This window comes from Nesoenas mayeri (genome assembly GCF_963082525.1).
Source record: "Nesoenas mayeri genome assembly, chromosome: 5".
NCBI lineage: Eukaryota > Metazoa > Chordata > Aves > Columbiformes > Columbidae > Nesoenas > Nesoenas mayeri.
In genome coordinates this window covers 3,956,790-3,982,148 of record NC_137548.1, presented here as the reverse complement: position 1 = coordinate 3,982,148, position 25,359 = coordinate 3,956,790, and the positions used below count along the sequence as shown (strand labels likewise).

Genomic DNA, 25,359 nt, shown 5'->3' with positions numbered 1-25,359 from the left:
TTCTTCCCCAAAGGGCTGTCGGGCATTGGAACAGGCTGCTCAGGGCAGTGCTGGAGTCACCATCCCTGGAGGGGTTTGAAGGATGTGGAGATGAGGTTCTTTAGGGACATGGGTTAGACGTGGCCTTGGCAGCGTTAATGGTTGGACTCGATGATTTTGAAGCTCTTTTCCAACCGCAATGATTCTACGAGCAGTGGCTGAGGAGCTGGGCAGGCAGCAGATCCAGCTCTGTCCCTGGCTGTATCTGTCCCCGGTCTGTCGCTCTTCCTCTCCCCACTTTTGTCTTGGCAGTGCAGGCTGACAAGTTGTTTGGGCAGAGACTGATCCTCCCCACGCTCGCACAGCGCTGTGAGAATGGAGACCTGAGGTCGGTCGGTACCTCTGGGTATCTCTCTGAATATTAATGATGCCTAAAGCCCGCTCTGACAGATGAGAGATCTTCATTAAGTGCTGTTGAGTCTGCATGTGAAATAAGCTTGATTGCTGTCCCTACCGCAAGCTCTACTTAAATGGTTTAGTTCATTGGTGATGTAATCTAAGCGAAAATGCTGGCGGGGGAGTACCAGCTTTTAACAGAAGAGAGACAAAAGTCTTTACTATGCTCATAGTTTGATGATGCTGAATTATTTCATGTGCAACCACAAGTAAACCAGTCTCATTGATGCCATGTGCAACTTTCTTGTTAAAGTGAAATCAAAGTCAAAACATAAGGCTGTTCTCTGCTACTTTTTAAAATGGTAAAAGGCAATTCTGGAAATAGAAATTTAATTGAAGCTATCAAATTACTGTGCATTAGAGACCTTTATTTAATGAACTTGCCTGAAGAGCTTTAATGAGTTAAGGATAATAGCAATTGAGGGTATTACTAACTAGCTATTGAGGTTAGAGAAGCTTTAATCCAACTCTCTAATATGTTACATACCTTCTCTGAAAATGTTGATGTTAATTATTACAAAGCTCTAACCCATCCTGTGGATGTCTGATTTCAGTTTTGGTGGATGAGCCTCTCATTCAATCAACTACTTATATTCCTTTGATGGATAATTCTGATGGTGGCACTTTGGAAAAGCGAGAAGCGGTTGAAGTAGCAAAACACAATGTGAATGAGGGGATCCAGAGGAGCAGTGGCAAGAAACAGAAGAATGAAACGGATAAAGGTAAGAAACTGATAATGCTGTCTGTCTCTGCTGTAGCCTGCCTGGAAACCTGAACAGGGGAAGCATGCTGTGAGTGTCAGGAAGGGGAATCCTCCCTTATTTGTTAGGAAGAAGTGATTTGAGGAAAACATTTGTGGCTGCAGGACACAGTTCTTGTCTGTTCTCGTTTCTCCCATCTTTGGCACTGTTGAAAGGGTTTTGCACTATCCAAATCCTTTTAACGCTGACTGTAGGCTTTTGTGTCCTCACAGTGAGCGAATAGGCGGTCACGGACCACACAGATGCACACGAGCTAGTGCTGGTTTTACACGACATCGTTCGGGCATCGGTTCAGTGATGGACTCTGGAGCTTCGATCATGGGCTCTTGAGTCTGCTCGAGACAGAGAGAGCAGCTCTAGGGCTGTTGTTGGAGGTAGCTCGGGCTGATCGGCCCGTGTGTATCTCTGAGTGCAGCACACAGTTACCTGAAGCAAATTGCTGGTGGAGATAGTCTGGCAGTTTCCAGCAAAACTTTGAATTTTCATTTTTAACGCAGTTGGAACTGGTTGAGATACAGGGGAGCTTCCTTCATGCTCTCTCATGGAGGCCTGGGGTGATTCGTGAGCGTTGTGTCTCACCCTGAAACTTTAAACAGGCCACTGGCCTGCTCAAAGCGTGCCAGGCTTAGAATCATAGAATCATTTTGGTTGGAAGAGACCCTTGAGTCCAGCCGTAACCGAAATCTAGCACTAACCCATGTCCCTAAGAACCTCATCTATACATCTATACATCCCCTTCAGGGATGGTGACTCCACCACTGCCCTGGGCAGCCTGTTCCAATTCCCGACAGCCCTTTCTGGGAAGAAACTGTTCCTAATATCCCACTAAACCTCCTCTGGTGCAACTTGAGGCAGTTTCCTCTTGTCATTGCTAATTACTTGGCAAATGAGACCAACACCCTCCGTGCTACAACCTCCTTTCGGGTAGTTGTACACAGCGATGTGAGACCCTCACATTTGCGGGCAGCCAGGGAGGAGAAGCCAAGTGACTGTTTGAGCGATGACTCCCTGCTCAGGTTTGTGCTGGCTTTCCAACATTGTCTGCCTGGTCATTCACTGCACTTCTCCAAATGTCTCTTTTAGCCTTGTTTTCTATAATGCTCACTTGAAAGCTTTGTGGCATCCGTATGGGGTTCCCTGAGGCTCCCATTGTGCTTCTGGCTCAATGGCTGTGTGTTACTGCCCCGCAGCATCGTGGCCTCTCGCATGCGCCCGTCTCTTCTCATTTCCTTAGCGAGCTGTCACCTTCTGTATCAGCTCCTAATTCTCCTGTGTCAGTTGGGATTTGCCCTCCCAATATAGAAATCTTCCCGTATTCTCAGTGTAAGCTGCTCTGGTGCAAGGACAAGGTCTCCGCCAGGCCAGGCTGCTCTAGACTCCCGGCTAAACCAGGCTGTGGTCTCAGGATTTTTGGCATATTCCTGGGACCAGCGTCATGGATGATGTCAGTGCAGCCTCCCTGGGCTTTGTTACTCAGTCATTTGTTGTTATGCTGAGTAACTTCTCTTAGGGGCTTAGTATCACCAGCACTTCTTTTTTGTATTGGTTTTAATTGGCTTGGTTTTAATGGTGTGTTTAGCATCTGTGGTGAGAGACTTCGACCCTTCTTTGTGAGCTTTGGTAACCAAGCATCACATTTAAGCTTTTCCTTTTTTTCCCCCCCTAAAATCCCTTCGCATACTTTTGTGCACTGCTGAATATTTGGCAGAGATATTGGATACCTCGCTCTTGTGCTTCCATTTACTTAAGTTAGGGGGCCACCTAATGACCTACTCATGTGCAGCCTGTTTTTTATGAAGAAATGCTTTTTTTTTTTGTTTATATAAGATCATTGAGTTGTTTGCTTATTTCTGTCTTTTTAAACACTGACTAATTTATCTTTCTACTGCTGGACTTCTGCAGCAGTTCCTTTCCAAACTTAGATTTGAAGGGATATTCTTCTGCTTTCCATATATTGTAATCAGAACTGTGCCAGTTCTTAAATTCGTTACCTTGTCGTTTGCATGTTGCTTGTGGAGCCAGGTTGTCCTTTAAATTGAGAGCTCAGCTTGAATTGCTGTCATAATACACTAGGAAAGACTCTTGATGTTTTCACATTCATGCTATTTATTTTCCCCCTCAAAAATCTGTGTTATGCTTTGTCTTCTTGCTAGCAACACTATAAACGTTACCAACTGTACAAACAAAAGTGGTGGGATTTTTTTTCCCCAAACTGTGAGCTGGCAGATTGTTATCGGATTTAAATCGGGGATATGTTGTTTTTTGCTGAATGTTCACGACCTCTTGCTTCTTGGCATATCAGACTGGAATGAAATATAATGCATAATGATACTCCATCACATGCTGTTTCAAGGCAGAAGAAGTAATTCTGTCTGGAGTCCAAAGTAAATATATCCTCTCTTCTGTGTTGCAGAGAATGCTGAAGTAAAATTTAAAGACTTTGTAATGGCCATGAAGAATATGATCTTCACTGAAGATGAGGCTCGTTGCGTGGTGGAGGTTTTAAAGGAAAAATCCGGTGCAATTCATGATGTCTTGCAAAAGGTGAATGACGGGGGGGGTGATGTGGGAGAGAAGGCTATTAAATAAGTAGAAATTAGGAGAGATCTTGTTGAATTAGCTATATCAATATTCTGTTGCGGTTTCTGTGTTCTGTGTTTGGAAGACACTTTTTTTCCAGCTGGTCTGTGCTTGCTTTGCATGCAGAAAGCGATTGTCAGCATCTGCGTGCTGCCATCTGCCATCCCATGGGCTGATGGCTTTTGACCGCTCGTAAAGAGCAGACATAACCATGGAGAATACGGTGTATAACGCAGGGCTGCAGCTGCTGGATGTGTGTCAGCGTGGGTGATAAACTATAGCAGACATTGGGAAAAAGATGCCGTGGCTGTGCGCACAACCAGCGAATTCGGTGTTTTGCAAGTCTCTACGTCTTGTAAATCTGTACATTTTACTCTGCTGACTTCTTTGGGTATTTTTTGTAGGATTGTAGGACAATTCTGATTTGGAAGGGACATCAGGATCTGTAGTTGAACCTCTTACTCAAAGCAGGGCCAGCTCTGAGGTCAACTCAGCTCTGGCTTGAGACCTTCAGGGGCTGAGACCGCACAGCCCCTCTGGGCAACTCCTTCTTTTATAACTTTGGCGCTAAATCAGGAGAGAATGGTGACCACCGATATCTGCTTCTCCCTCCCATGACTCATTAAAATTGTCATTTAGTGCTTGTCACATCCTGTTTTGTCACATTTGAACTCTTGCAATACTGAATTTTTCCACAGATACGATACCAGGACAGAAATGCAGAACTGGGTATGTGTCAATTCAGTTGACTCAGTGTAGTAGCGTATCACGTAATTAGGGTTGGAAGGGGCATCAGGAGGTTGTGCAGTCCAACCACCTGCTCAGAACAGGGGCAGCGGTGAATTTGGAGCAAGTTGCTCAGGGATTTGTCCTGTTGTGCCTTGAAAACCTAAAGACAGAGACTTCACTGCCTCTCTGGGCCATTATTTCAGTGCTTAACTGAAAACCATGTAGTAGTACACTTGTAATGTTGCCGCTTGTTTTATTCAGAACATCAGCCAGCTTGCTTGCTCGACTTTTTTTAGGAATATTTTGTTTTAAAGGTAAATATCAAGGATGAAAGTGGGTTTCTAGGTTTGTAAAAAAACCAAAAAAGTAAGTTTCTGTAGATGGAAATGTGATTATTCTCCTATCATTAGCTCATGCAAGACATTGACAACGTGACAATGTGTGTATGCGGTACAATACTGTTAAGGGAGAACTTCTAAACAAATTTGGAGCGGGTTTATGGGGCTGACACTTCACTTTGCTGCTTCAGTGATCAGACTCGAGTGAAGTCTGAGAGCAAACTTTAGGTTTCCCCTTTCCCACAGTTATTTCATTTTAGGAGCAGTGTGCGAACGGCAGGACCGTGGGGATGGTTCTTCTAGTCCTGTTCCCTGTAGTATCTCAAACTTTGTGTGTCTGTGTGCCAACAGAAATGTAATCGTGAGGTATTTCAAGAGATTGTTTGTAGTTATAATGCGAGCTGGGTTGTACGTTCTTTGAGTGTGGGTTGGACCAGGTGATCTTGGAGTCCCTTCTAACCTCAATTATTGAGTGATTCAGCATCTCTGTGTCTTTTCCCCTCATTTCTCTTAATGGCCATTCTTTCTTTTCCCCAGTGCCACTTCTTCCAGCACAGAAGCACCTAAAGAGCCCATTTATTCTCTTAATTGGTTTCAGTGCATTTCAAAATGCGTTTCCTCGGCTAATGAAATCGGTGCTGCAGGATCCATTAGCAGCAGAACTGAGTACTGGTGGTGCCACATACACCGCACAGACGGAAGATTTGGGGCCGTTTCTTCCTCTCAGGCTTACTCTGCTGCCTGCTAGTGTGCTGTACAAGTTTTCCTAGCATGTATGATCATTTGTATGTATTTTTCTTCAGGCTAGCAAGGCTGAGTCGGCTGCAGCCGCCCATCAGCTACAAGACAAAGAGAAGATGCTCACTGCGATGAAGGAGGAGGCAGCCGTTGCGAAGGAGCAGTGCAAGCAGCTTACCCAGGTACGTATGGAGAGGTTGAGATGTATAGAGCTGTAGGAGAGGAGCTGGAGCTTGTAGGATGAGCAGCCAGCAAATGCTGGTTTTCTGAGCTTAGTATAAAATGAAAAGTGGAATCTTTTTCTATTGGGAAAGCTTACTGAGACACTGTTTGGTTTTATGATGCCATTAATGTATTTATGCAGAGTTATTTTCCAGTAGTTTTTCCACAGTTCATTTACTGAGACTTAAGCTGAGACTGTTTTTCCTTTCAAAAGTCTAATTTAAAAACACTTCCTTCATGAGTGTAATATGGTTTTGTGGATGCAAATATTAACTTTTTCTGCAGCATAGTTTTAATTTGGTAGTATTCACATGCTTGTGTGCTTCTAGGCACAACAATCATCAGTTTTCTTCAAGAAGGAAGGAACAAAGTGCTCTGATTGCTTTAGACTTAGGGGGATGCTGATGCACCGCTGTCAAAAGTAGTTTATGAAACTTAAGGTTTTAATAAAGGTTTTGGAGGAAAACAGTTATGGTAGAAGAAATGATGAGGTGGATATGGAATGAATTGGAGACTCTTCTAGGGGAGTTTTTTTATGTTTTGGCTGGTTTGGAAGCCTGGAGGCTTTAGGCACAGGGACAGAAGTTGGGCACAAAAAAGGTAGGAGAAAAGTTACCAGACAACATGGGTTTTGGGAGCTTTGGCAGGTGAAATGGGAAGAAGGGAGCAGACACAGGTAGGTCTATATTTGCAGGTGGGATCAAGAGGTTTGGGAGAGTCAGTATGGAACTGTAGGGAAAAAAGACTTGTGTTTGTGGGGAAAAAAGAGACTCTGGCTCAGGATTGCAGGATGAGAGGGGAGAGATCTGCTGGTGAAGAGCAGAGGGAGTGTATGAAGGTGCTGATGTGACTGGGGGAAAAAACATCTGCAGAGTGGTGCTTGTGGAGACAAGGTGGGAGCTGCAGAGAAATAGGGGCCATAGGGGTTTTTTTTCCGTTCTGGATTGGGAAGGGAAGAGAAGGAGGAATAAATGGGTGTTCCTGAAAGCTGGGAGAAAATGGGTAAAAGCAAAATTGCTGCAGTGCTAAAGTATCAGGATAAACAAGAGAAAAAGCTCTTATCTTGTAATTGACATGTTGTGCTGAAAATGCTGCCAAAAGCTATGGAGGGACTTTGAGGTGAAGAGATGTTCCTTCAGGGACATACATCACACACAGAATCCCAGAATGTCAGGGGTTGGAAGGGACCTGGAAAGCTCATCCAGTGCAATCCCCGCATGGAGCAGGAACACCCAGATGAGGTTACACAGGAAGGTGTCCAGGCGGGTTGGAATGTCTGCAGAGAAGGAGACTCCAAAACCCCCCTGGGCAGCCTGGGCCAGTGTTCTGATACCCTCACTGAGAAGAAGTTTCTTCTCAAATTTAAGTGGAACCTCTTGTGTTCCAGTTTGAACCCGTTACCTCTTGTCCTATCACTGGTTGTCACCAAGAAGAGCCTGGCTCCATCCTCCTGACACTCACCCTTTATATATCTGTAAACGTTAATGAGGTCACCCCTTGGTCTCCCCTTCCCCAAGCTGGAGACCCAGCTCCCTCAGCCTTTGGATGATAACTGGAGAGGATTAATGAGAGCAAGAGGTGCCTGATGAAGGTATTTGGCAAAACACAAGCGAGGTGCGAGTTAATCACCCCAGGATCTCTGGCATGGCCTTGGCTGGGTTAGTGAGGGCTGCACATGAGTGGTGGAGCTGACAGAGGGGTAGAAACAAACCAGAACACTTCCTGATGCCCTTATTTTTGTTGCATCTTAGCAGATGCAAATATAAATTGGAGAAGGCTTTGTGACAAGCTGTTTACACCGTATTTGCGGAAGTGGCTTATAACTTTTGGTGTGACAGGTTCCTAAAGGCCCCTCTGAATGTGGGCTTGAACTTGTCACTGCTCTGAAGAGATGGAGGGTATTCAGGCTAATAATTTAGAACCCTTAAATTATATGTCAAAGCTCCCTGGCACTGTAAGGAGCTGTGTAGCTGGAGACACTTGAAGCTTGGATGGTACAAATACCTTATTCTGCGATGGGGGCTTGGTGAAAGCTGCACTTAGTATTTTTGCTTACTACAGCAAGCACATTTATATTGCAGGGGAGCAGCTCTATGTATTTCTCAGGCGTCTGGCTTGAATTACTAGGTAATAAATGATTAATCTAAATAGCAATGTGTATTTTCATTTGAAAGCTGTAATGTGGTGTCATGCTGGTGGCATTCAGGGCTTCCCTGACTGTTGCTGGGTACTAATAACCCATCTTCTCTGGCAAAACGGTTGGCTTTGCAACCTGTTACAAAGCAGATATTTGCTCTGAAATGCCCTGTAGTTTTGCCACAGTTCTTCACCTGCATTCTTCCATTTTGCTAAACTTGGGATGAAAATGCAAGCCCTGCCCTGTGTGGAATCTGTGGTTTTAATTGTTAGGACTCTGTGTAATTTGGCCAAACTCTACAACAATGAGACTCCAGCTCTTCTGAGACAACAGAAAATCAGTGTTTAAATTGGAAAACCTTTTTTTAAAGAAAAAATGTGAAATTATCCCCGTTTCCCTCAACTGTTCCTCATAAGACTTGTGCTCCAGGCCCCTCGTCACCCTCCTCTGCCTCTCTCCAGTACCTCAGTTTTGCATTCAATAAATGGAAAGGTAGGTCAAGGTTTTCTACAGTTATAAATACACTATTGCAAACATCAATGGTGTGTGGAATTCTATAATCCTGAAGTAAAATCAATGTTTGTGCCAAGTGCTTTCTATGGGATTCTAAAGAATGCGGCTGTATAGTATAAGTATTGTGGCAATAGCCCACAGACTGGATCTAAAAACCTGTAAATAAGCCATCAGTTTGTTTTTGACCGTGATTAGGTTCATAAGGTCATGGGATGATTCAATCATAAATCTTCATATAGGTGCTGGAAGTCTGGTCAGGTCAAATGCTGTAATTTCTCCAAGCGAAGATTGAAGCTGACTTTGGATTGACGCACACTTGCTATATCTTTAGTTATTTCTAGAAAAGACCGGTAGTTGACTTCTTTCCCATTCCCTTTCACTTCCCACCCAAGGAGCTGGTTGCAGAGAAGGAGAGGAACGGTTTGCTCACGGCGAAAATGCGGGAGCGCATCAACGCGCTGGAAAAGGAGCACGGCACTTTCCAGAGTAAAATACACGTCAGCTACCAAGAATCTCAGCAGATGAAGATAAAGGTAAAAGCTTCACCAGAACGGTTTGAGTTGGAGTTTGTACACAAGCAGATCAATGCTAAGAAATCGTTGCTTTAGCCAGGGTGCGGTGTTTGTTGTTTGCTCAAATGGAATGAGCTTTGCTGGTTGCTCTGAGCCTGGCTGGGATGGGAAACTCTGGCAGTTTTCTGGCTTGAAGGAAGCACAAGGTGTTTTCACAGGCAATTCTGCTCTAGTGTGTTAAAGACTTGTGCTACACAGCCTGTATCTGATCCTAATTACTTTTCCTTTGTGGTATTCTGCTGAAATGTCATCTAATTAAAGCGTAAAATCTAATTGAAATAGCTTCATAGAGCTACTAATGCTAATGATCATTTACCAGCTGATAAATCTCACTTTTAAAAATTACAGTGCAGAGTGACAACATAATGTAATATGCAAAAAATATCATTGTCTGGGAGAGTGCTTTGCTGAAAATATTTGAAGGGCAGACACTTGCATTAAGACCCTTGTTTTTTTTCTCCCCAAGTTGTGTTGTAGTGGGGTAACCTCAGAAGAGTTTCTTCATCAGTTTAAAAAGTTTGACTTAAAGTTTGCTAAGGAGAATGACCTGTCTTATACCAACTTGAGTGGTGCTTAGATTTGACATTCTAGTATTTTTCCTATATAAGTGTCATGGCATCAAGCCCAGCATGTGAAGTTCCCAGGTTTAATGCTGAGTCTTCTGCCTTGGCACTTTGGAGAGTAGCATCTCTGCAGTTTTGGAGGAGAACTACGTTCTCCAAAGCGGAGATAATTTCCTTTGAACTTCTGACAAGAGGGTCTCAGATCACAGAATCCCAGAATGTGAGGGATTGGAAGGGACCTGAAAGCTCATCCAGTGCAATCCCCGCATGGAGCAGGAACACCCAGATGAGGTTACACAGGAAGGTGTCCATGCGGGTTGGAATGTCTGCAGAGGAGACTCCACAACCTCCCTGGGCAGCCTGGGCCAGGCTCTGCCACCCTCACCAAGAACAAGTTTCTTCTCGTATTTAAGTGGAACCTCTTGTGTTCCAGTTTGTACCCATTGCCCCTTGTCCTACCATTGGTTGTCACCGAGAAGAGCCTGGCTCCATCCTCCTGACACTCCCCCTTTCCATATTGATCCCCAGCAATGAGTCCCCCCTCAGTGTCCTCTTGTCCAGCTCCAGAGCCCCAGCTCCCTCAGCCTTTTCTCACACGGGAGATGCTCCACTCCCTTCAGCATCTTGGTGGCTGCGCTGGACTCTCTGCAGCAGTTCCCTGTCCTGCTGGAACTGAGGGGCCACAGCTGGACACAAGATTCCAGGTGTGGTCTCCCCAGGGCAGAGCAGAGGGGCAGGAGAACCTCTCTGACCTACTGACCACCCCCTTCTAACCCACCCCAGGTACCATTTGCTTCCTGGCCCCAAGGGCCCAGTGCTGGCTCATGGTCATCCTGCTGTCCCCAGGACCCCCAGGTCCCTTTCCCCTACGCTGCTCTCTATGATGACTCTTGGATGCTTGTGTTGCAGGCGAAGCTGGAGAAAGGATGCGCAGAGGAACCTGTGCGCTGGTTCTGCTCCCTCTGCTGATGTGCTGTAGCACTGCAGAGAAGCCAAAACGCCTGTCAAAGCTGATATGGGGCTTGTGGCCCTCCCTCTGTTGGGATTTCAGCATTAAAAACAAAAAGGGGAGGGGAAAAAAACTCCCCAGATGCACCAAGACCAGCTTGTGATGTGTATTGGTGGCTGCCCTGCTGTGGTTGTTACGCAAACATTTGTTTGGATTTTTTTTATATATAAAACTCCTCCTTGGCGAGTCAGTCCTTTGATGAAACTGGGTCTTGGAAATAGGAGCAGATATATGTCCGAAGTGGCACTGGTAGAGGAAGAAAGCATTACAGCTCTATGTGCTGGAGGGTTTTCAGAGCTGGTTATTGGGCTGCAAGAGCAGCTATGCTGCCATCTGCATATGCAGAGTTAGTTTTTCCTTTGAATCTCATCTTTTGATTTTGTTTGCATTATTCCGAAGCAACCTTGGGTTAGCAAGGCTTCTTTCTGCCTCAGTTTGGAACCACGTTAAAAATGCAATCAAAGCATATTATTGCATTAAATGAAATCAGAGCATATTAAGCATCTATTTCATAATCTCAAATTCAGGATATTAGATGAGGACTAACCTTTTGCAGTTTACACTCTCTAATCTGTGTGTTGTTAGTTATTTTATACTTTCTCTGCTTTGTTTAAAGGCTTTGTAAACTTCTAATGTTAATCCACAGTGTGTTTAATTTATTTCCTCTTGGAAGCATGATCTAATGATACCCAGTTATTGACAGGTATCTAAATTATTCAACTGAGCAATCAGCATCCTAAGTACTATTTAAGTACTAAGTAATATCCTTGTGTACTACTTAAAAACAAAAGATTGCCTTTATACACAGGTTGATGTGCTGGTGTAAAAGGAAACAGATGCTGTTATTCAGGCAAGAGGGTCTAAGTTGCATAGTATAATTAAAGATTTGGTATGTGAGGAAGGAGGTAAAGTTGCCCCTCTCCAAAAAAATCAACTTAAGTTTAATTTATTTAAGCCAATGTTATACCTACTGCTTTTTGGGGGTGTGTGGGTGTTTTTTTGTGTGTGTTTTCTTTTGGGATTGCTTCTTAGTTTAAACTTTTTTTGAATTGATCTTTTTCCCCTGTCAGTTCCAGCAACTCCGTGAGCAGATGGAGGCAGAAATAAGCCACCTGAAGCAGGAAAACGGGATCCTGAGAGATGCTGTCAGTACTTCTACCAACCAAATGGAGAGCAAGTATGTCAGAAGCTACTCGGAGCTCTGTGTGTTTTCAGCCTTCCCTGAAGAGCTGTTCTGGCTTCTGCTCCTGTTTCCGTCTCCCTGGCTGTCTCTGAATTTGTGGTTCAACTAGAAACACGGTTATTTTGGGTGGGGGACGTAGCTATTTGTATTTTGCATTGAGCCAAGGGTTTCAAAACATATTATCTCTTATCAATTTGATACCTGAGCTTTTAGAGTGCGGGCGCTGAGACTTTAACAGAAGGAAGCGCAGAAGTGAGCAGCCACGGTTGGTGGTTTTTGGCAGGGTACGTGTCCATTCCCCTGGGGTTTTAGGAGAGGTGCTGATGCTGGGAGGACAACAGCTCCAAAGTTATAAATTAGTCTTCCAATAAGAAAAACAATCAATACCCTGCAGTTAACGGTACCACTGGAGTGGCACTTGGATTTATGTGCCTGTTGAGTAGGCTGATACAACGAGTGCTCAGAGAAGGGCACTGATACCCTGATTTTAGGTGTCCTAATGAAGCATCGTTATCTCTTGGATGGTTATCTTGAATAATCCTTAATTCAGACCAACTTAGAAAGCATTTTATTTTTATCATATTTGCTTAGACACAAAGGAGGAGCCTTTTAGAATTCTTCTCTTAAGCTATACAAATGCATCTTCTCTCCCTAAGGAGAGACTGCACCAGGTACCTTCATAAGCGAATAGATAAGTCAAGGCCAGGAGGCAACATATAATCTGAAGAGATGTGTGCAGTCAGTCCAGGAGGAACAGTCTTTGAGTAGGTCTGAGATCAATAATCCTTTATGGAAAGAGGAATATGAATTTCTATGCAAGACCTTTGCTTTTGCTGAGCCTCTCTAGTTTATACAACCTTGTCCAAATCATGCCTGTCAGCTTGCAAATGTTTTAAAGGAGCTGATGCTTGTGGCTTATTGCTGACCTTTTGTTTCTGACTCGATGGGGTGTAGCTGCTTTGCTGATGGCCAAGAGTACCTGACCCTTATCCTTTTCTTAGAATGAAGCAGTATGGGGGGGGGTGGGGAAAAGAAAACCTAAAACCAACAACAAACAAACCCAAAACACCTGGTACAACTCTCTGGCTGAAAATATAGGACTTAGTGTTAATATTTGAGTAGCTGTTGTTTCAGCCTATGCTTCTTGGGGGACAAAAACAAACAAACAAAAACCCAAGCTGTGTAAATGTGTATTTTTAGGCAGTCGGCTGAACTCAACAAGCTGCGCCAGGATTACGCCAGGTTGGTGAACGAGCTGGGAGAGAAGAGCAGCAAGTTGCAGCAGGAGGAGCTACAGAAGAAGAACGCGGAGCAGGCGGTTGCTCAGCTCAAGGTGATTTGGGTTTTCTCTGCCTGTCCAGTCATGTGTGAGAGTTATTTCAGCCGTGTCCCTGGCCACTAAGTCTCTCTTGACTTCTTCAGATGTGCAAGTATCTATTTTCAGATAGGCTGAGCCAGCCTATGGGCTTATTTAATGTTTTTGTTTGGTACTTGAGGTTTTGAGTGATTGCAAACCAGTCTATGAAGTGACACTTATTCTTCCAGCTAAATATGTTTATAAAAGCTTAACTGGTGATGTTGAACTTCATTTACTATGAACTTACAGTTCCAGCAAGATCTGATATTGGTGTAATTCATCCAGATAGCATTGTCCTTGTTTGATTATTTCTTGTTTTAAATGATGTATATATCTTTACATTTATAAATAGACCTATTTTTTTGAAGAATCCGGCTTCCGGATGCATCTCTTTCCTTTTCTTTGGAAGAAAAGGTCTTCTGTATTAATACTTTCGTTTCTTCCAGAAGAAACATGGTGTTTTCAGGTGAGAACACCAATGCAGATCTCATTACTTTTTTCATATTTGCAATTAAGTCTTAGGTACCAAAAGTTCTCCCAGTCTCTAGCCCTTGCAGGTTGGTATCTGGAGTTGAGACGTGTTCTCATTACTAGATGCAGACTTTTTGTGATGCTTGGTTAGTCTGGCTTCTAGTGTTAATTCTGAACTTGCAGGGCAAAGATGCTACACTTCCATATTACAGAAACCATCCTGTTAAGAGCCCATGACAAAATCTAGTTCACAATTTGCCTTTCAAATTAATAACCTAAACCACTCTAGGAGGCGGATTACAGGGCTCTCTGATGTGCCTTAATGGAAGCAAGAAACCACTTCATTGCCTTATGTTTTGGGGATAGCACTGAAGAGATGCACTGTGAATGTTTCAAAAATAAAGGTTAGATGTCTTTTCACTGACTCTGTCGTACTGTGAAGGTCCAGCAGCAGGAAGCAGAGAGAAGATGGGAAGAAATCCAGGCTTATCTCAGGAAAAGAACAGCAGAACACGAAGCAGCGCAGCAAGGCACGTATTACAACATTCCCAAATAATGCTTAGTGCAGTGATTTGGCTGTTGCTATTTGTTTTCTTTTTTTTTTCCAAAAAAAAGAAGCATTATCAAATAAATGGCTTAAACAAAGCTCAGGTGAAGTCATTATGGCTTCAGCACCCTGGAGAAATATGTTGTGATACCAGTTATTCTGAATGCTGATGAGAGAGCTGAACCTTGCTTGCTGGAATGAGGCTTCTAATCAACCTCCCTGTTTACAGTGAAAATTATTTCCCCAAAAGTGAAATATTTACTTCTGAATTAAAACCCTGACATTTCTGCTACAGATGTGCAGAATAAGCTTGTGGCCAAAGACAATGAAATCCAGAGCTTGCACAGTAAACTTACTGATACAATGGTGTCAAAACAGCAGCTGGAGCAGAGGATGCTGCAGTTAATGGAGGCTGAACAAAAGAGAGCTTCTGCGGAGGACTCCATGCAAATGCAGGTGCAGGTACTATTGCTCAAGTATCTTAAGAATTTGGGTTTTTTCCTCCTACTTGGTGCCAACATAAACACAGTAATATCCCTGAAATGCTGCTTTTGTAAAGGTTTCCCGCTGAAAAAAGGATGAGGAAACTGTGTGCCAGTCTGTCATCTGGCAACTGAAGTTCTGTGTCTGGTTCTGGGCTCCCCTGTTTAAGAAGGACAAGGAATTACTGGAGAGAGTCCATGGGAGGGACACAAAGATGCTGAGGGGTCTGGAGCATCTTTGTGATGAGGAGACACTGAGAAAGCTGGGGAAGAGAAGCTGAGAGGGATCTGATCAATGCTGATCAGTATCTCAGGGTGGGTGTCAGAGGATGGACCAGACTCTGTTCAGTGGTGCCCAACGCCAGGGTGAGGGGCAACGGGCACAGACTGAAACACGGGAGGGTCAATCTGAACATGAGGAGAAGCTTCTTTGCTGGGAGGTGCCAGAGCCTGGCTGATCTCCAGATGTCCCTTAAACCCCAACCACTCTGTGATTCTGTAATTTATGAAGCGAAACCTTGTGTATGATGCTGTGAGGAGATCTGGGGCCACCTCAGACCTGAAAAGTGCTTTGGGTGAGTCAGGAAAATGTGCTGACCGAGGCAATGTCCCAAGCCGTGGATTGATCCTGTGGCTTGGGGAGCACCCTGGAAGATCAGCTGTGTACCTTCATTGGTGTGAGCTCTTCTGGAGTGATCTCCTGGCATGCAGTGGTGACAGGCAGTGTGGACACAGCTCTTGAGGGTGTCAGGGAAACCAAATGGCGTAGCGTGGGGCAGGGAATATTTGTCTCTTGATACAGAACAAGTTCTTGTGCTTCTACTCAAACTGGTTGATCTTAGTGGGGAGACAAATAGCATCTTTGAAAAGTGTCTGACATGTAAATGCTAAACTGTTCTTACTAACGTAATCATGGCTAAGAGCTAATCCTAGCACAAGTCGACTAGCCGCACATCTCAGCTTGCTTTTCTTTCTGTCCTCTCTTACAAGGAGCTGATAGAGCAGAATGATGCTTTGAATGCTCAGCTTCAGAAGTTTCATTCACAAATGGCAGCCCAGGTACAGCATCTTCTCAGACTTTCTTTTGTAGCATTGATTTGTGAACTTCCATTAAAAATCAGTTGTGGGGTGGTTGTTTTTTGGTAGCTGGATATGAGATGTAATGCTGAAAGCAAAGATTTGGTAGCATCCTCTTTTCTAATGTTTCTCAAACTGGTTTGAAGTTTTAACTTCTGTCTGTTTGGGGGGAAAAACCACTTACTTTCTTCTGTAGTGGCTTTCATTTGTAACCAAAGGGTAGCATACATTTTGAATGTTTGTTTTCTGTAGCTTTGCATGTGTCCAATTCTGTCTTGTGGTTCTCTGGTCTTTTTGCAGTCCTGTGAACTGACTGATCCTGTTTTTCTCTTGGGTTGAGAAGCAACATCTTACGGTAGCTCTCATATAAAGCTGTTTGCTCATTGCAGTGGTGATTGCTGTGCAGAATGAAAACTCATAAAAACACTGAAACAAAACCACTGAAAACCCGTTGAACCTGCACAATGCCTTTCTCCATTCTTTCAGAAATTTTAGTTTGACTAGTTTGTTTGAGAAATTATTTCTATTGTAAACATGATGTAAAACCTCAGTCACCAAAGTTGTTTCTGTGTAGAACTGGGTCACAGAAATCAGCTCAGACAGGCTGTCCTTTCTGTGGGTACAAATGGAGGCTGTTGGGTCCTGCTTTTTATCATGGATGTGCTTGATGTAGTTCAACATCAGGTTGAAAATGTATCGCCTGGCTTTGTTTGAACAGTTTGGTGCTTTAACCCTTTAGATGGGAAGAGTCGTGAAGAAAGCGACGCTCTGGATTTACAGCATCTTCATGACCTGCTCCTCTTACCCCAGTTCTTTAAAAGGGCTTTGAAAAGAAATCCCCAGGGAAATGTCCCTTATTTTGCTCTGGGTTACACAAGGAGGCTGATGGAAGGAGGCGTCTGCTTTCCTTGCTGGCCATGAAAACCCAGGGTCATTTTTCCACCATGGCCAGTGGGTGTGAAAATAGCACTTTGGGGAAGTGAGAATGGACTTGGAGACCCCTTGGGACATTGGGGCTTGATGAAACTGTTTAAGGACACCCTCTGGGACTGGAACTATTCCTTTTTTGTCCTCTCTGATGCTGTTCCCTATGCTCTGATCTGGATAAGGCACTATAGCAGTTGCTGTTGGGTCCAATGGGCCCAAGCTCTGCAAGATCCTGGATTTTGAGGGAGGGTAAGGCTGGGTAAGGAGAGAGACCCATGTATGTGAAGCACAAATGAGTAGGGATGTTCTGCCACAGCTGCTACCAAACTAGATGTGAAATAGTCTGCAGGTATCCCTAGATGCCTTGATAACCAATGTGGCGGGTCTCTCCTGCCCCATTGTGGGTGACCACGTAGGAACAGGCTTTTTCCAGGGTGCAAAAATGCCTCTTACTGGTTTTATGCTGCTGTTTCTGTTACTAACACGAGTCCTGATGCACTGTGCAAGGGTTTGGTGGTTGTTTTTTTGTTTTAAATTGAGTGGTTGGTCAGAGAATGTCCTGTAAAGCACTTAATCCTTGGGAGACAAGTGCTGGTGATCCTTGTGGCTTGTATGAATCTGGTAAAGAGCAAATCAGATGGTTTATTTTTCCCTTAGTACAAAGCAGAAGGGATACGGGTATGTGCTGGTATTCCTCCAATGTTCCTTAGCCAGGAAATAGTTGGAATTGTCCTGTGCCAGTTTAAAATAACTATACAAATCTTACAAATGCTATTCCTGGCTCACTGTAGATGAGCATTCTTTGATTTGCTTTACTTTCAGCTGTTTCTTTTTGTTCTTTTTCCTTCTGCAGACCTCGGCTTCGGTCCTGGCAGAAGAACTACACAAAGTGTGAGCATTTGTTTCCTCTGATGTTTGGGAGCTGTTACCGGCTTTTAACTCGTGCCACCTTTCCTCCATGCACGTGTTTCGCATACGGGAGGGATCGGTGAAGGAAACATTGCTGTCCTTGCTTTTAACTTTTCACTGAGATTGACTTACGAGCTGGGAAACGGCTTCCTGTGCATTTCCCTTCCTTGTCTGGACTTAGGTTTGGAGTCTGTACGTGTCTCTATATGCGACACGGAAAGAGCGTCTTTCTTGTTACAGGTGCCTATGTGCAGGAATCCACGCAGGAATGTGCATGACCATGAATAACTGTTAATATTTGGGCTTATATGACTGTGCCAGGAGATTTCTCCCTTTGGGAGTTGGGGTGATTGTTGCGTTTCAGAGCTAGGGAATGTCTCAAATCTTTGGGCAAGCAAACAGCATTTAAAATGGATGGGAAAGCTTTGGGACTCAGTGTGCTGTCAGCAGGATTTAGAGCAGGAGCTGGACTGGAGGGCCAGTGTGTGTTTTGTGTTTAGCCTGATGCTTCATGTGCCGCTTGCATCCAAGACCTTCTAGTACGACTGAAATGTCATCATTTCTCATTTGCGCAGGATTGCGGAAAAGGACAAACAGATAAAGCAGATGGAGGACTCATTAAGCAATGAACATGCCAACTTAACCAGCAAGGAAGAAGAGCTCAAGGTATAATAGAAACCTGTGTAAATGCAGCTGGTACAGGTAGAGGCTCCCTGGCTGCATATACAAAATGAAGCTACTGCTTTTGGGTATAGAAGCAGCTCTTTCAGCTACAAGTCTGCTGATCTTTTTGCCCTTCTAGGCCAGGGCAATGCTTTGCTGAGAAACTGTTGATAGGAAACCTTGGTGTTTTTCCTTGCTGTTACCTTTAGAGTCCTTCAAAAAGTAACCTGAAATACTTTGCACTGGAGAGTGAACTTAATGGAAATACTATCTCTGTGCAAGGTGCAAATGTATTTATTTTTCTCCTTCCTTCAGGTCTTGCAGAATATGAACCTGTCCCTGAAATCAGAAGTACAGAAGTTACAGGCTCTGACAAATGAACAGGTGACACAATTGTTTCATGAAATATTTAATTTTATTCCCTTCCCACTATCCTGTCATAAATGCAAATGCAGATCCATTGGCTTTAAGTGAGCTTAAGCACATTAAAGATGTGAGATGCTGTCCCTTGGTTACTGCTGTGCGGCCTCTTCATTACAGAGGTGGAAATAAAGTGTCTAATTAGAGATAATTCTAGTTGTCAAATGAATCTCTGAGATCTTCCATTTGTGTAACTGCATGCTTGCCTGGTATATATTGCTTTTTGTAAAGTGTGTGAAGACAAGCTTACCCCTTCTACTCTTGTTGGTGAGTCATGTGCTGAGACGCCAAATGACTTGTAGCTTTCTAATATTGTGGTTGATTGAATCATGTGATGTCTCCTAAGTCTGTGTTAATCCTCTTTATATCTAGGCTGCTGCTGCACATGAGCTGGAAAGGATACAGAAAAGGTAAATAGCTCCGGGATTTGATAAACAATGTTTGTCAGTCTTTTTTTGTTGTTTTGAAACGATGCTTTTTGTAAGACTTGAATGGGAAAATGTATTTAACTGTTCTGCTCTGTCTCAGCATTCACATCAAAGATGACAAAATAAGAACTCTTGAAGATCAGCTTCGAGAAGAACTTGCTCAGATTTCAAACACAAAAGACGAATTCAAGGTAAGATACAAAATAGCTATTCTTGTGCTTGTTTACATGAAGTTTTCGAGACTTGGGAGGTTTTGGAGTGGTTCACACAACTGAATGTTCATTTGTAAAATAGAACCTACTTCTGGGTGGTAAGATCAATCACAGTATTGTGTTTGCAAGGGAAGAGCAATGTGGGATGTCACAGCAGTGGCAACAGACTGTGCAGCAGAGTAAGAGGTGGGGGTAACACAAGTTAAGCACCGTGTCTGCACTTGTGAAGAGCGAGGTCTTTGAGATCTGGAAGAAGAGAGAGTTCAGTAAAAGCTATTGTGATTCTTGCCTGCATTTCACCTTCTAATACCACTTCCAAGGCCTTGGAGTGAGCCTTTTCTTGGGTTATCTTGCTGTCAGGTCTTGTTTTCTTTTTTGGTTTTTTTTGGGTTTTTTTCTGTCAAAGTAGATGTAAAAATGTTTATTTTTTTCCTGCCAGCTTCCCAATTGTTTCTCATAAGGCTGCAGTTAAATTGCCAGAGCCTTCTGTGCTGAGGTCTGGGATCTGCACAGCACAGCTGCCCCTTGTTTCTAGACGGTGTATGCAGAGAGCAGTTTAACTCCTCCTTACCCTCTACCACTTCAGGCTTTTTATTGTGTACTTTAGCTGTTGGGAATAGACCTGCTTCCTGAGAAGGGAATTTACTCCATCTTTTTAACTCCTTTAAAGTCCATATTGGGTGCTGCTATTCTTCTGTTGTTCCTGGTGAAAATCTGTCTGAATCTCAGAATGTCAGAGGCAGCGTGGTTTGGAGGGGCACTTGTGGGTCTCTTGGAGCCCTTTGAAGGTGTCAGCAAGCATGTAGTAAACTTGATTCACATATTAAAGCAGCATTGCAAAGAAAGACCTGGGAGTTCTGGTTGACAACAGGTTGACCATGAGCCAGCAATGTGCCCTTGTGGCCAAGAAGGCCGAGGGTACCTGGTACCTGTTTAAGGACAAGGAATTACTGGAGAGAGTCCATGGGAGGGACACAAAGATGCTGAGGGGTCTGGAGCATCTTTGTGATGAGGAGACACTGAGAGAGCTGGGGCTGTTGAGCTGGGGAAGAGCAGCTGAGAGGGATCTGATCAATGCTGATCAATATCTCAGGGTGGGTGTCAGAGGATGGACCAGACTCTATTCAGTGGTGCCCAACGCCAGGGTGAGGGGCAACGGGCACAGACTGAACCACAGGAGGGTCCATCTGAACATGAGCAGAAACTTGTTTGCTGGGAGGTGCCAGAGCCTGGCCCAGGCTGCCCAGAGCGGGTGTGGAGTCTCCTTCTCTGAGACATTCAAACCCCCTGGACCCACCTGTGTGATCTGCTCTGTGACCCTGCGTGAGCAGGGGGGTTGGACTGGGGGATCTACAGAGGTCCCTTCAACCCAACCACTCTGTGATTCTGTAATTTATGAAGCGAGACCTTGTGTATGATGCTGTGAGGAGATCTGGGGCCACCTCAGACCTGGGAAGCGCTTTGGGCAAGTCAGGAAAGCGTGCTGACCGAGGCAATGTCCCAAGCTGTGGATTGATCCTGTGGCCTGGGGAGCACCCTGGAAGATCAGCCGTGTACCTTCGTTGGTGTGAGCTCTTCTGGAGTGATCTCCTGGCATGCAGTGGTGACAGGCAGTGTGGACACAGCTCTTGAGGGTGTCAGGGAAACCAAATGACATAGAGTGGGGCAGGGAGTATTTCTCTTGATACAGAACAGGTTCTTGTGCTTTTACTCAAACCGGTTGATCTTATTGGGAAGACAAATAGCATCTTTGAAAAGTGTCTGACATGTAAATGCTAAACTGTTCTTGTAAATGCTAAACTGTTGACATGACCCTGTGTGATCTGCTCTGGTGACCCTGCATTAGCAGGTGGGTTGGACTGGATGATCTCCAGAGGTCCCTTCAACCCCAACCACTCTGTGAGATTCTGTGAAGCGGCACTTTCAAAGAGAATTTGATGAGAGTCCCTTGCAAGGCTCTGTAGTTCCTCTAAGCTGTCAGACAATGAGAGAAGTTTGCTCAGTTGATAGAACAGGAAACAAAGTCCAACGTAAGTTGATTTTTGTAATAAAGCTGTTGACTGATTGTTCAGTGATGTGGGTGCATAAACAATCTGGGGAGTGCATTGAGGTTGAGGTTTGAGTAAGTCTGACTCCCAAGCTAGTGACATTCTCAGGGCTTTCAGCATGGGGGAATGTTTTAAAATGGCAGGTGAAGTGGTGGAAATGAATCTGAGGAGGGAATAAATCTGAACTTCCTTAGAGTGGTGGTTTCTGCAGTAACTGTTAGCTGGGAAAACAACTGAAATCAACTGTGCTGAGTAATGCAGAAATCAGCAAGGGCAATTCTAGCAGTTCTTGGGAAGTGAACAGGGAACCGAACACATATTGTCATCATCATGATACTATGGAAATCCACAGAATACTCTCAGCATGAATCTCGTGTCCCCTTCTAGTCTTTCCTTCCTCTTGTCTTTGATCCCAAACATAAGCCAGACCAGCTCTGTACCAAATATTTCCACCTGAGGAAGCGCTCCTTTTTTTCCCATGCACACAAAAGAAAGAAGCCAGTTTCAATCCAGAGCAATTATTTTAATATTCACCACTGCTCTGCCTTCCTGCTTGTGTTGTCTTTGTAAGGCTTTGGGTCTGAAGCACAGATCACATGTCCTGCTTCTTACTTTTGTAAAACACCTACCAGGTCTTCAAAGACACTTTGTAAACCAAAAAGCAGTAATCGAGGAGGATTTTAAAATATGTATGAGGAATCCAGACAGCATAAAGAGGGAAATATCCAGAGAGCATAAATGCAGCTGAAGAGAACTGGAGAGGTGATCCTGCACCATGTGCTTTCTAAGAAGCGGTGACCAAATCTTGACATGATGTTGATGCTGCTTTAGGAAGAAAATGCAGTTTCTCTTGCCTCTCACACTTGTTACTGTCTGATCCTCTGCCAGTGAATAAGGGTGGTAACAGCTGAATTTTTCATGGGAACATACAGACAAAAGTATTAATACAGAAAAGCAAGAAAGAAGGGGAAAGACTCTTTGTAGTCTTGTAGCTTCCAAAGAGCTCACTGGAACGACTTCTGTGCTATTTAGTTATACCATCCTTATACCATATATACCATATATGTAAGGATGGCCAAAATGAAAATGCTGTAGTTGGAGTTTGCAGTTCTGAACTGATCTAATGTTTAAATTTCCTTCCAGGTTCTCAAGGAGCAGAACACGGCTCTGCAAGCAGAAGTTCAGAAGCTGCAGTCTCTCCTGTCTGAGCAGGTATAGCTGGTGGTTGCTGAGGTTGTTTCAAATATCTTCTATTCTTCCTAACTTGAGTGTTTTTTTTCTTAAGCTGCTCTCAGATTGAGCTGGTTGGTGTCAAAACCTGTTGCTTTTTAGGTGTTTTCCGTGGAGGGTTCAAGTAAGGCAGTTGTATCTGTCCTTTAGACCTAGTCAGGAGTGTCCAGACAAAATGTGGGTTTTCTTCCCTTGAGGAACGCTGGCTTAACACAAGCAAGAACTTAAAACAGGGAGAGATTGCAGAAGTATCAGCAATTTTCTGGAATAAATCCCATGAACAACCAACCTTTCTAGGGGAGGGGGCTCTTACTGGGCTGTGGGGAGAACAAAGTGAGATCTTGTTTTCTTCCATCCTGGAATGAATGTAGTAACCAAAGAACAGACTTAAGGAATGGGAAGGCTATTTGCATCGTGATGTCTTTTGTCCCTCCTCTATTTTTGCCCGTGGCACAGCCGCTGCAGCCTGTCTGATGCTGCAGGTTCAAAGCTGCTGAGTTGCTCAGCCCCATCTCCTCTGCGAGTGTTGCTTTGGAGAGGGAGCTCTTTTGAACACCCCTGGCTTCGTACCATTGTGGAATGAGAAAACTTCCTGAAATGCTGGAAAAAAGACTTGCAGGACAGGAAACTTATTTCCTTTGCTGTACTGGTGTCTGCTCATCAACATCTCCCTGTCTGGAGCGGCTTCCTTTCTTCTGATGGAGAACCAGATCTGCAGCCTTATTCCCCTGGGTCTGGCTGGTTTAGTGTCCTATCTGAAAAGTGATTTTGCTTGGTAGCTGGCGTATGTGGCCTCTCACAATGTGGTGGTGTTGAGAAATCATAAATGCTCCAAGTGAGCCTCGAGTGGAGCTTGTGGTTTCAATAAATGCTCAAAAGAGTCCCATTTTTCAGATAGTGAGCTGGCTGGTATATGGATTATATGCCACATGGTGCTTGGTGTGTTTGACAGTCCATAGGATCACTGGGATCCTGTGTCCTACAGCATCTGGTCACCAGAACTCCTGTAGTCCACCAGTATAAAATCATAGAGGCATTTGGGCTGGATCTGTACCTCCCCTAAAAGAGTGATGTCTTTCCAGCATCAACATTAGACACACATGCCATGAGGACATTCTGCCCCTATTTTATTTTCCTTTCTGGTTAAGTTGATGCTCTTCAGTTATTTGCTTAAAAAATCCTAAACCATTATTGATCCAACTAACGATCACCCTATTGTGTTTTTTATAGGCGAACAAAGACGTGTTAGAGCAGATGGAAAGAAGGTAAGAAACTTTCTTCTTTTGAATCAGAAGCTAAAATATCCAGGTTTTTTTGTAAGCATGGTTATTGTTGATAACTAAACTCCCTTCAAAGGTTAACTCTTTTTCCTAATACTCTTGATTTCTCAGTGTGAGAGAGAGAGATGATAAAATCAAGACAGTTGAAGAGCTGCTTGAGGCAGGACTCATACAGGTGGCTAATAAAGAGGAGGAGCTGAAGGTAAAATATCTCATTATTCTTTATGGCAAAGTAGCAATTAAGTATCCTTGTGCGAAGTGTATGTTGGAGTGCTCATAGTGCAGTTTGAGATCGTTCCCTTTGAATAGGAAAAGCATCTCGTGAAGACAAGGTTAAAACCTTTTTGGTAAGATAGACTAAGCATGAGCATTGATGGTATACAGTAAGTGCTTCTCTCTACTTAGTCTGGTTTCAACAAATGCTCCAAAAATGTACTAGGATTTTTACCGCGTGTCTTTTGGAATAAAGTGAGTACATCTCCAGAGCTGGATGTTTGGCTTAATCTGCAACAAATCAGTCTTTAGGAAAGGGTGTTTTGTAAAAACTTGGCTGTATGGGGCTCTTGCATCTCTTTGCTTACTTAGTAATCAGAAGGACTGAATGGATCATAAGCTAGTGACATTTCTGGGGTGATGCTAAAGGTCCTTCCTATTGTGCTTGTAAAGAAGCTAATAATGAGTGATCTGGAAAGGCAATACAAATATCCCTATCTGTTTTCAGCTGGGGTTTGCTGGAAGCTCTGTCCTGGGTGTAGCCAAGACCATGCTCACTTTCTTAATGTCCCTAAATTCCAGGTGCATCGCTGAGACCCCTGTGCTGGGGTGGGGTTGTGCACTGTGAAACTGCCCCATTACTAAACAGCCAAAGATGTGAGCACATTGCCTTGATGTTTCCCTGGATTCCAGCTTCCTGTATATAGATTGAAGTCCACTCCAAATTGTCTCTAATGAATAATTAGTCCATTGAATACTTTGGCTCCAACTGCTGCAGGGAGGGGGTCTCTTTCAGACTTTCGAATTCTTTCACTTGTTCTAAACAAAATGACTTTTTCATCAAGCTTAACACTTTTTCCCCAACAAATGAGTCTTTCATTATCTGTGTGTTTGCTTTCAAAGGCACTGCGAACAGAGAATTCATCCTTGAGAAAAGAACTTCAAAGCCTGCAAATTCAGCAATCGGAGCAGGTAGTACTTTTCATCTAAAACTTTTATTACACCTAAGCTAAATCTAAAAGAATCTTGCTGTAGTTGCAAAAGTCAGGGGAAAAAGGTGAAGATGTCTTTTGAAGCCTGTTGGCAAAGCATCTTGTTTTCTTCCAACATCGGTTTCGAAGCTGATAATTCTGTTGAATAAATCCTTTGCAGAAGTGTCAGAAATGTGGCAGACGTAAAGGTTCCAATCAGTTCTGGGTTGATTGGAGTTTGCCACGTACCAAAATGGCTGTGGGTTGCTTTTTTCCAGCAAGCACGGCTGGTAGGCAGCTCATTCTGCATCAGCTTCATTCTGATTCAGTCCCACTTGGGCAGG

General features: G+C 43.9%; 1 protein-coding gene across 1 annotated transcript in view; it reads left to right on the top strand.

Annotated features, from left to right (window-relative positions):
• The window catches only part of KTN1 (kinectin 1), a gene marked incomplete at its 5' end in the record, with an annotated part of 56,361 nt that overhangs the window by 3,681 nt on the left and 27,321 nt on the right, over positions 1 to 25,359 (top strand). Inside the window, 18 exons of the mRNA XM_080345407.1 lie at positions 990 to 1,157; positions 3,610 to 3,740; positions 5,647 to 5,763; positions 8,846 to 8,986; positions 11,668 to 11,774; positions 12,981 to 13,113; positions 14,051 to 14,138; positions 14,451 to 14,617; positions 15,628 to 15,696; positions 17,495 to 17,532; positions 18,126 to 18,216; positions 18,529 to 18,597; positions 19,006 to 19,043; positions 19,162 to 19,252; positions 22,465 to 22,533; positions 23,782 to 23,816; positions 23,943 to 24,033; positions 24,948 to 25,016. Coding sequence (XP_080201533.1) covers positions 990 to 1,157; positions 3,610 to 3,740; positions 5,647 to 5,763; positions 8,846 to 8,986; positions 11,668 to 11,774; positions 12,981 to 13,113; positions 14,051 to 14,138; positions 14,451 to 14,617; positions 15,628 to 15,696; positions 17,495 to 17,532; positions 18,126 to 18,216; positions 18,529 to 18,597; positions 19,006 to 19,043; positions 19,162 to 19,252; positions 22,465 to 22,533; positions 23,782 to 23,816; positions 23,943 to 24,033; positions 24,948 to 25,016 — 1,712 coding nt within the window. The remainder of the gene's footprint in view (positions 1 to 989; positions 1,158 to 3,609; positions 3,741 to 5,646; positions 5,764 to 8,845; positions 8,987 to 11,667; positions 11,775 to 12,980; positions 13,114 to 14,050; positions 14,139 to 14,450; positions 14,618 to 15,627; positions 15,697 to 17,494; positions 17,533 to 18,125; positions 18,217 to 18,528; positions 18,598 to 19,005; positions 19,044 to 19,161; positions 19,253 to 22,464; positions 22,534 to 23,781; positions 23,817 to 23,942; positions 24,034 to 24,947; positions 25,017 to 25,359) is intronic.